Genomic DNA, 10,760 nt, shown 5'->3' with positions numbered 1-10,760 from the left:
TCTACCCAGGGTTATGGAACTCAGCGCAGGGTAAGTTTTTAGGTTATCCCCCTGGCTGGAGGTGTTTAAGCAAAACACCGCACATGCCCAGTACAGTGCATTTCACCCTCTCCCAGTATCAGGAAATGCCTGCAAGGCCTTGGGCCTACTTCCAGCCTCCAGGCACCAGTTTTACTGATACCTGTGACATTTGGTGGTGTTAAGCTTCAAGGGGATGAAGTCGTACTTTCTACCCAGGGTTATGGAGCTCAGCGCAGGGTAAGATTTCAGGCTTCACCCATGACTGGAGGTGTTAAAGCAAAACACTTCACATGTCCAGTAAAGTGTACTTCGCCTGTTCACATTATCAGGAAAGGCTTGCAAGGCCTTGGGAGTGTTTCCAGCCTACAGGCACCAGTTTTAGTTATACCTGTGACAAGCTAGGGCTGGGCCAGAGTACCTGAAGGCTAAGATCTGAAACTGTTGATGTACGTTTTGTACTGTGAGAAGTGTTTGATTTGTGGTTCACTCTACCTACATCCAAGGCGAAAACCGGTATTTAGAAGTAGATCTCAATCAGGCTGCCAGGCGCAGAATCTGATTTGTGGGCGCAGGTCGCACTCTTGACAGACCATTTGATTCAGGAGTGGTCCCCACGCCAGCAATCGGGCTCACTAGAACGGTGATAGTCACAGGCCTCACTCTGTACTGTGGGATGTATGATGTAAGAATTAGATTGCGGTACATTACATTGCTTTTTTAGGCGCTTTCCACAACTTGCACGGGAGGGCGATCTAGACTTAGGAATAGTATGATTTACTATGCCAGGGAGGGAAGGTGTTGGAATAGTAAATCACACTATTCCTTAGTGTAGAGCGCCCTCCAGTGCAAGTCGTGGAAACGATTTGCGGGGTAAATGCAGAGATCTAAATGTACTGCGGTGTTTTGACCGCGTTGTTAAGGTCGGTTCCCTTCTAGGTACGTCACCTGAGTGGTAAACCTAACTCCAGCTGTAAAAAAAGCAGCTCAGCAGAGTGCCTCCATGCAGGTACTGGGGGGGGGTCACCATTTCAGGTGCATTCACACCCTCTGCTCTCACTCTGGGTGCCGTTAAACATGCAGGCCTGACTCGGCCGCCTGCCTTCACCGTGCCACTGTGTGTTTATGATGTTGAGTCTGCGCCCGTCTCCTCCAGCTCGGCGCTTGGCAGTGAATGCCCTCTGCCTCCATGTGCAGCTATCAGCGCGCAGCACCCCTGGTGATGCCTGAGCCCGGACCGTGCCCCGCTGCTTGTGAAAGTCCCCCGACTCGTGGGTGCCACAGCCGAGGGTGCGGGCGCGCCGTGAGGGCCCCCCTGGCCCCCTGGCATTGTCTCCACTCCCCGCGCTCGGCCGGCGGAGCCCTGTGTTACTTCGGCCAGTTCCAGAACCCGTTCCCCGCGGCCCCCGGAGCCCCTCTGCGCCGCCACAGGGCCCGCTCCCTGCAGGAGGCCCCTCCCGCCCGCGGGCCGCCGCTCCCGGCCTCGGAGCGCGAGGGTGGACCGGGGAAAAGGGGCCCGAGGCCCGGGATTCCAGGCTCTTGGGCGTCAGCCATCGGGGGAGGTCAGAGATTCACGGCGCATTACGAGCCTCTGAGGACGGGGGCAGCTGAAACGGGGGCGGGCGCGGGAAGGGGCTGAAGCTGGGCTTCTTTTCATGTGTGCCTGGGAGCGTGTGTTTAACTGATTGTGTTTTAAAACTTAGTTATTCCGATGGTAGGAAACACAAAAGTCAGCTGGGAGCAGGGAGCCGAGTGCGCCTCGCACAGCCCTCTCTCCCCGGGACCAATCAGGGGTTGGCTCCTCCCTATATATGCACGGGGCTCGGCTCGGGCGGTACATTTCTGCTCTCTGACAGTGCCTGCGCCCAGACTTGCGTTACAATGGCCGAAACCGCTCCAGCCGTCGCGGCGCCTCCCGCTGAGGTCGCCCCCAAGAAGAAGCAGCAGAAGAAAGCAGCGGGGGCCTCCAAGGCCAAGAAGCCTTCCGGTCCCAGCGTGTCCGACATGATTATGAAGGTGGTGACTGCCTCGGCCGAGAGGAAGGGAGTCTCCCTGTCGGCCCTGAAGAAGGGGCTGCTCGCCGCCGGCTACGATGCGGACAAGAACAAGGGCCGTGTAAAGGTCTCCCTGAAGAGCCTGGTCAGCAAAGGCGCCCTAGCCCAGCTGAAGGGCACCGGGGCCTCCGGCTCCTTCAAGGTGAACAAGAAGCAGCTGGTGGGCAAGAAGGCGGCAAAGAAGACAGCCACCAAGAAGCCAGCGGCCAAGAAAGCTGCCCCTGCCGCCAAGAAGCCCAAAAAGGCTCCCGCGGGGGTCAAGAAGAGCCCGAAGAAGGTCAAGAAGCCGGCGGCAGCCAAGAGCCCCAAGAAGCCCAAGGCTGCCCCCGCCAAGAAGGCTGCCAAGAGCCCAGCGAAAGCCAAGGCGGCGAAGCCCAAAGTAGCCAAGAAAAGCCCTGCCAAGGTAGTCAAACCCAAGGCAGCCAAGCCCAACGCAGCCAAGCCCAAAAAGGCAGCACCCAAGAAGAAGTAAGGGCTTGCACCGAGACACTGCAAACACAAAGGCTCTTTTAAGGGCCACCACCCTGTCTAGAAGAGAGCGTGTTCATCCCCACCTTTGCACCCACCCAATGCCCCACTTTTCCAAAAATAAACCGCACAATACATCCCAGCGCACCGTTTCACAGGCGAGTGCTGCGTGTGATCTTGGCCATATAAAACGGCTCTTTCGGTGCTGAGTGGATTGAAATCGTTATCACATAGAAAACAAGGGGGTCCGGGAGTTATAAGACCTCCGTTCATAGTACATGTGCAATAACGTGTTTGTGTCTCGGTGCTTTCACTGTACCCGGGCAGACTCGACATAGTGTCTGCATAAAGCAGACGATTGTGAACTTTAAATGGAGCGCAGGGCACTGCGTGCTCCAGGGTGACATGGGGCGGGTAAAAGGGGGTCTGGGAGTTATGAGACCTCAGTTTATTATAAACGTGTGCTAACGTGTGTGTGTGTGTTGGTGCTTTCACTGTACCCGGGCAAACTCGACATAGTGTCTGCATAAAGCAGACGATTGTGAACTTTCCATCGAGCGCAGGTAACGGGGAGTGTTCCAGGGCGGCGTGCTCATGACATCTCGGGCTCCTCTCCCGGTTGACCGGGGTCGGGTGGACCACCAGTGGACGGACGGACACGGAGACAAAGGCTGGCCGGGGCGCGGGCTCCGGCTACATCATCCAACCGGAGGGTTCTCTTTTATCCACAGCTCATTGGACAGCTAGGCTGCAGCCTCCGGTCCAGTAACCAATCGTTGCACACCGCGGGCTATTTTCGAACGTGGGGCGGTCTCCTCAGCCAATCAGAGCAGCCCTCCGTCTGTGAGCGCATAAATAGGGCTCTTTCCCCGGTCGACGCCATTCTTCCTTGCCTTAGCTGAGAGAGACCGCACCCGCCATGGCCCGCACCAAGCAGACAGCCCGCAAGTCCACCGGCGGCAAAGCGCCCCGCAAGCAGCTGGCCACCAAGGCTGCCCGCAAGAGCGCGCCTGCCACCGGCGGCGTCAAGAAGCCTCACCGCTACCGGCCCGGCACCGTGGCCCTCCGCGAGATCCGCCGCTACCAGAAGTCCACCGAGCTCCTCATCCGCAAGCTGCCCTTCCAGCGCCTGGTGAGGGAGATCGCCCAGGACTTCAAGACCGACCTGCGCTTCCAGAGCTCCGCCGTCATGGCCCTGCAGGAGGCCAGCGAGGCCTACCTGGTCGGGCTCTTCGAGGACACCAACCTGTGCGCCATCCACGCCAAGAGGGTGACCATCATGCCCAAGGACATCCAGCTGGCACGTCGCATCCGAGGCGAGAGGGCCTAAGGCGACGGACCGACCCGAACAACCACCACAACGGCTCTTTTAAGGGCCACCACCCTGTCACCTACGAGCTTATCTTATCTGTCATGGCATGTGTTTTAACACGTCAGGGAGGGTGGGCTGTGAGTACCACGAGCACTGGGCAACTTATACCGCCGGCTCTTGAGAAACCAGAGCACTCTGTGTTCACAGTGCACCAACACCTCTCCAATGTGTCCTTCATTTTAAAGCGTTGTTTGGGTAGAGGGTTGTGGTCGGGATCCGCGGGTCACAAGCCAGCACTATGGGGCATCTGTGCTCCCGGTACGTCGGGTTCTGAGAGTACCTCGAGTACTGGGCAACTTATACCGGCTCTGGGGGGGGGGGAACCAGAGCACTCTGTGTTCACAGTGCACAAACACCTCTTAAACGTGTCCTTCATTTAATAGAGCGCTTCTTTGGGGGTAGAGGATTGTGTAGGGATCCGCTGGTCACAAGCCAGCGCTATGGCGCATCTGTGCTCCCGGTACATCGGGTTCATGTGTCCGATTTCAGGAACGTTTGCCCCGGGGCGGATTATAGCCGTTCCCCAGGGTCTTAAAAGTACTAACACAACGTTAAACCCGCTCACACAAACACTGTTCGCCCCATACATGGAAAAGAATAAGCCCAAGGGCAGATGCACGAATTCCCAGTGGGTTTATGTAACCGCATCGTTACAGTGCTTATGTGACACTTGGTCCCAACGAGGGCTCATTCATAGGGATATGTTAATTTAAAGAGGCAAAACGGGTTGACTGCTCTGTCGGCCCTCGGTTTGCAGCAAGCCCCGTGAGAGCGGGCCTTTCTGCACTCAACATTACCCTTCTAAAACACATATTTCTCAAGTGATAACAGAAGCACATTAGCTCTTAGAGGAGGAAGTGATTGGCCCTTAAAAGAGCCGTTGTGTTCGTTGGTGATGCGCCTCGAAGCCTTACTTGGCGCTGGTGTACTTGGTGACGGCCTTGGTGCCCTCCGACACGGCGTGCTTGGCCAGCTCTCCGGGCAGCAGAAGGCGGACTGCGGTCTGGATCTCCCGGGAGGTGATGGTGCGCCGCGAGTTGTAGAGAGCCAGTTTGGAAGACTCGCTAGCGATGCGCTCGAAGATGTCGTTCACGAAGGAGTTCATGATGCCCATGGCCTTGGAGGAAATGCCGGTATCTGGGTGCACCTGCTTCATCACTTTGTAAATGTAGATGGCATAGCTTTCCTTCCTGCTCTTCCTGCGCTTCTTCCCGTCCTTCTTGGGCGGCTTGGAGAGCGCTTTCTTGGAGCCCTTCTTGGGAGCCGGCGCGGACTTGGCTGGTTCAGGCATGGTCGAAGATATTTCACTGCTTGCTGTGAAGCCGAGAGAAATAAAGCCTACGCGCTCTGCACTTGTATTTATGGGCTTGGCGTGCAAAGCAGTCTTCTTCCCGGTTCTCCCTTCTCATTGGCAGGCTCCCCACTTCCTATGTTAAGTCCTCCTCCAATGAGAAGTACTATCAGCGCCTAGCTGTCAACCAATCAGACGCTCCCGAAGTCTTTATATCACCGAGTCCAGCAGAAAGAGAAGTATTCTTCTCTCTGTTGTGTGACTGAGACCCCGAGACCGATCGCCATGTCTGGACGAGGAAAGCAAGGAGGAAAGGCCCGCGCCAAGGCCAAGACACGCTCTTCCAGAGCCGGGCTCCAGTTCCCCGTGGGCCGTGTGCACAGGCTGCTCCGGAAGGGAAGCTACGCCGAGAGGGTGGGCGCCGGTGCCCCCGTCTATCTGGCTGCAGTGCTGGAGTACCTGACCGCTGAGATCCTGGAGCTGGCTGGCAACGCGGCCCGGGACAACAAGAAGACCCGCATCATCCCCAGACACCTCCAGCTGGCCATCCGCAACGACGAGGAGCTGAACAAGCTGCTGGGCCGAGTCACCATCGCCCAGGGAGGAGTCTTGCCCAACATCCAGGCCGTGCTGCTGCCTGTAGGGTTCGTGGTGGAGGGCCCTGGGCCCACATGTGAGGAGCAGTAAATGACCTGACACAGACACCAGATGAGGGTAGTGGGAATGGCCACAAGCACGTGCGCTCGGCCCCTTTTATTGCCAGCGTCATGTGACACCATGACGTCTGTGGTGGGTGGGTGTAAAGTGTAATACAGACACTTGAACACTAGACCGTGTCCATGCTAGGACACTACATCCCTCCCATTTTTTAATTGCAACGACCCACATTCAGAAACCAACCTGTGGGGAAAATAACATGTATCAGGATGCAGTAAAGTGTTCAGCTTCCGCAGTGTCTTTCAATCCGCCGCTGCTTGGAATCACAGATGGTGTTCAACCTGTTGCGGGTAACATCAGTTCACAGTGGCACCGGTTTGTGGTGCTCGATGGAAACAGTCTGTTGATGACTCTGCGACCAAATTGTCCTCACAGTCCTTCTTTTGCTCACTTCCACGGCGATGGGTGCAGTTAGAGTTCTGGTGGTTCGCCGGGGAATGATGCACGACTTCCGGCCTTGGCCTTAGCTTTATTTGTAGTCTGTGTCCTACTTGGCAAAAGGCAGATCCGTTGCAAGGCATCCCTCTCACTCGGATGACCCCTCTCGTCGGTGTTCCCCTGCCACGGGATATCCTTGAGGTCCTCTTCTCGGATTCGCGCTGGGCTGGATGTGTCCACATCAGTTGTTCCTGCGCCGCCGTCAGTGGGGGTATGGAAGAGACGATGTGTCTCACCTCAGATTCCGCAGCCTCGTCCCAAGGTAGCTGTTGGTTTCTGTCTTTGCTTGCGATGTCTTCGCCCTCCCCGGACCTTTCGGATGGGCGTCGGAGGACCGTCTCTCGTCGCGGGGACTGCGTCCCGGAGGCCTCTGCCCCTGGGTCACCACGGCTGGCATGTGTCCAGTGTCCGTGTGACCCCAAAGGTGGATGTCACTAACGGTCTCGCTTGCTCCTCTCCGCAGATCCTGGGTGTGCGGAAACATCGTCTGTCAGCTGGTCTTCTTTGCCACTGGTGTTCTTCCGGCCTCGTGTTCCTCTCACTGTTGTCCTGGCACTTGTCACCTTACTTCTCTTCGGGAGTGAGCGGTCTTCGTCTTCCTGCACTCCTCTCTGTCTTTCCTTAGTTGTTTCTCTGTGAGGACGTTGCTTCGCCTGACTTCTCCTTCTACTCTTAATTGTGGCAACAGGCCACATGGATATGCTTCCTTCCTTTTCACGGTGGCAAACGTGCCACTCAGATCTCTCCTTTTCATTCTTCCTTTTCACGGTGGCAAACGTGCCACTCAGATCTCTCCTTTTCATCCTTCCTTTTCACGGTGGCAAACGTGCCACTCAGATCTCTCCTTTTCTTCCTTCCTTTTGCAGTGGCAAACGTGCCACTCAGATCTCTCCTTTTCATCCTTCCTTTTCACGGTGGCAACCGTGCCACTCAGATCTCTCCTTTTCTTCCTTCTGCATCGCGACATCACTTGGACCAAACTTGTGTCTTCTCTTCTGACCTGGGTCCTCCATGCAGTGCGCGCACCCTGCATGTGTACCCCTGGTCTTGTCCTCGTCGGGGACACTTTCTCCTTCTTCCTCAGCAGCCAGAGTTGGTGTCGCGAACCTTCTTTACTTGATGCTTTCTTTTCTTGATGGTTGTTGGTGACGTTCGGGGGTCCATGTTTGTAGACCTGTTCATGGTTGAACGTCCTGGACCGGTTGGTGGTCCACTTCTGCCGATGCCTGGCAGGTTGCTTTCGGTCGTCCTGTCGGACTTTGCACTACAACAGTTCCTGGGGGACCCGTTGTGGGTCAGCACTTGATGGGCGATCATTCTGGGGATCGGCTCCTGGGAGGCGCCATGGATCTGTCGCGGGTCGGCACTTGATGGGCGATCGTTCGCGAAGATTGTTCTGCGCGATGGCGCTGCATGCATTCTTAATTCTGCTTGCGGTGGCTGTGCGTCGCCACGTGGCGCGTTGTTTGCGCACTTACTGTTCAGGGTTCTGGGACGCCTGTGGCGTGACGTTGGGTACTTGCTGCTTTGGCTGTCGTCGGGTACTTGATGCTTTGGACCGTTGGCGGGAGTAGTTGATGATGCGGTGAGCGCCTGTGGCCACAAGGCGTCGCTGCTCTCTCCGTCCTTTGATCGCGGCAGTCGTTTCCCTGGACATTCTTTTAGTGCTTGGCAGCCGTTTCCTCCAGACGTCAGTGCTTGGATGCTTTGTGAGGCATTGGTGCCTCTTCCCACGTCGCTTTGGAAGTGGCAGTCGCCGACTCCTTGCTGGTGTGTGTGGGTGTCGCTGGCGCTGTTGCGCAGTTACTTGCTGCGTGAGGTTGGGTGCTTTCTTGCTGCGGGAGTTTGGACGCTTTCGCTGTCACTTGCGCTGTGGAGAACTTACTTGCTGCGTGAGATTTCTTGCGTTGTGCAATGCTTGTTTCAGTTCATGTGGATGTAGGTGCACTTATGCATTTGGCCACTGGGTGGCAGTGTTGCTGGATTTGTTAGCAGCCTGTCTTGTCTTCCCCTGATGTGCACTCTATTGTCACAGTGCACAGGGGGCTGGAGCTGCTGCTGCTGGGAGCTGGTGAGTCATCTTTTGTTTTTCACTTTTGAGGGCAGAAAGGCACAGGCGCATTGTTTGGGCACATGCTGAGTGAGGCACCGTTATTCGAGACCAGGGGTCAATGCTCACATGTTTGTTGTGTGTGCCGGTACTTCCATGTGTGGCTCCTGGTATGCAGGAGAGTATGGGTGTGAGTGGTGAGGTACTGCTCCGTGGCTGTGCGCAGGGTACCAGACTTTAACGTTTTCCTCTCTGCGTGGCACAGTGTATGGTTGGCGGCGCTGGCCGCTCACAGGCACTTCATCTGTTCTAGGGAGCCCACGAGGTGGAGGCTCATCAGACCGGCGGCGGCGCTGGCCGCGTGTGTGCACCTCCTGCTTTCCCCTCCCCGCCCGCTGCAGCCTCGGCAGTCCTCGGGGGGGGGGGGGGGGGGGTGATTCTTCCTCAGGCTGGGGAGCGCGTCGCTCCGGTCACTCTTCCTTGGGCGGGGGTGCTCGAGGCAGGCCGCGGGTAGGCTCCGCCGGCTCTGCCTACTTAAAGGTTCAATAGTTCTCCGGCACGGCAGGCTTCACTTTTCCCCGGTCTCCCGCCGCAGCAGCTTCACCTTGCTCACGCTGCGCGGCGGAGACCTGCCATGTACCTCGCAGGCCGCGGGTAGGCTCCGCTGGCTCTGCAGTGTTCTTCGTCACTGGGGGTGCCGCCGGCAGGCCGCGGGTGGGCTCCGCTGGCGTTGCTGAGTCCTCCTTCGCTGGGGGCTACCGGCGGGCCGCGGGTGGGCTCCGCTGGCGCTGCTGAGTCTATCTTCGGTGGGGATGCCACCGGCAGGCCGCGGGTGGGCTCCGCTTGGTCTTGATCACGTCGCGAGGGGGGTCGGGAGGCGGTTAGCTACTCCGCTCCCTCCCCCTCGTTGTTGACGGGTGTTGCGGGTCCGGCCGCGCTGTATTCCCACGCGGTCTTCAGTCACTGTGCCCCTGCCGCTTCCAAGCACACACGCCCTGGCCTGGGGACCTAATTGGTGTTTAGCCCGTCCCAGGGTCACGTTATCCTGGAGCCCTTCACAGGGGAGATAAGGCAGGTTTAGCCCGGCCCAGGGGCACGCCAACATGGAGCCCTTGCCTGGGGACCTACTGTGGGTTCAGCCCGGTCCAGCGGCCTGCCATCATGGAGCCCTTGCCTGGGGACCTAAGGTGGGTGTAGCACGGCCCAGGGGCCCGCCATCATGGAGCCCTTGCCTGGGGACCTAAAGTGGGTTTAGCCCGGCTCAGGGTCCCACGAGTCACGCAGTTCACCGACTATTAAGCCCCCCACGTAGTGGGGGCTTACAGCGCCCGGCTGGGAGACAAAGTTGGAGTCAGCGCGGCCATTCCGCCACCCGGCCATCTGGTCGCCGCAGCTCACTGGGCCATCTGGTCGGCGACCAGATGGCCCAGTCAGCTACGGCGACCAGATGGCCGGGCGGCGGAATGGCCGTGCTAACTCCAACTTTGTCTTCCGCCCAGGAGCATAAGCCCTAGGGGCTTAATAGTCGATACAACAGGGTTCCCATGCAGGCCCATAGGAAGAGGGTGTGGGGTCCTAAATGATGTGGCGAACCACCATGTCCGTTTACGGGTCCCCGTGGGCCTTTAAACAACGCTTTCAGTATTTTTCTTTTTTTGTGTGTGGACATTTTGGTTCAAGGGGACGTGGGCACTACTTCTACCCAGGGCTGGTGAGCTCCGATTCGGGTAAAATTTCCGCATTTCCCCCTTGGCTGGAGGTCGGCAAAAAAAAACAAAAAAAAAAACGATACATACATTTTTTCTTCTTTTTTTCTAACTTTATGTTCAAGGGGACCAAGTCACTTTTTCTACCCAGGGCCGATGAACTCCGATTCGGGTAACATTTCCGGTTTCCCCCCTTAGCTGGAGGTCGGCAAAAAAAATAACTATATATATACATTTTTTTTTTTTTACTATTTCCTTAGTTTCAAGGGGACAAAGTCACTTGTTCTACCCAGGGCTGGGGAGCTCCGATTCGGGTACAATTTCGGGTTTCCCCCCTTAGCCGGAGGTCGGCAAAAAAAAAAAAAATCTAAACTTTTTTTTTTTTTTTAACTAACTTTAGGTTCAAGGGGACAACGTCACTGTTTCTACCCGAGGATGTGGAGCTCCGATCCGGGTAAAACTTCAGGTTTTCCCCCTAAGCTGAAGGTGGTCCAAAATAAATAAATAAATAAAAAAATATATACACATACAATTTTTTTCTTCTTCTTCAAATAACTCTAGGTTGAAGGGGACAAAGTCACTTTTTCTACCCGGCCTATGGATCTCCGATCCGGGTACAATTTACCCATTTAAAACTGTTAATACA

The 10,760-nt window shown here is 56.5% G+C and overlaps 1 protein-coding gene across 1 annotated transcript; it reads right to left on the bottom strand.

Moving 5' to 3' along the window:
* Nucleotides 1-4,805: 4,805 nt before the first annotated feature.
* On the bottom strand, nt 4,806-5,241 carry LOC144827022 (histone H2B 1.2-like). Its single transcript, XM_078685489.1, has one exon. It carries the CDS (start codon nt 5,201-5,203, stop codon nt 4,823-4,825), a length of 381 nt encoding a protein of 126 aa, XP_078541615.1. The 5' UTR covers nt 5,204-5,241; the 3' UTR covers nt 4,806-4,822.
* Between the last annotated feature and the right edge of the window lie 5,519 nt (nt 5,242-10,760).

Source organism: Lissotriton helveticus, chromosome 4_1 (assembly GCF_964261635.1).
Source record: "Lissotriton helveticus chromosome 4_1, aLisHel1.1, whole genome shotgun sequence".
In the NCBI taxonomy this organism is placed as follows: domain Eukaryota; kingdom Metazoa; phylum Chordata; class Amphibia; order Caudata; family Salamandridae; genus Lissotriton; species Lissotriton helveticus.
The sequence above is the reverse complement of the archived record's forward strand: the minus strand, read 5'-3'. Positions and strand labels throughout refer to the sequence as shown.

Coding starts and splice junctions, on each gene's coding strand:
- LOC144827022 (XM_078685489.1), bottom strand. CDS start 5,203: ATGCCTGAACCAGCCAAGTCCGCGCCGGCTCCCAAGAAGGGCTCCAAG.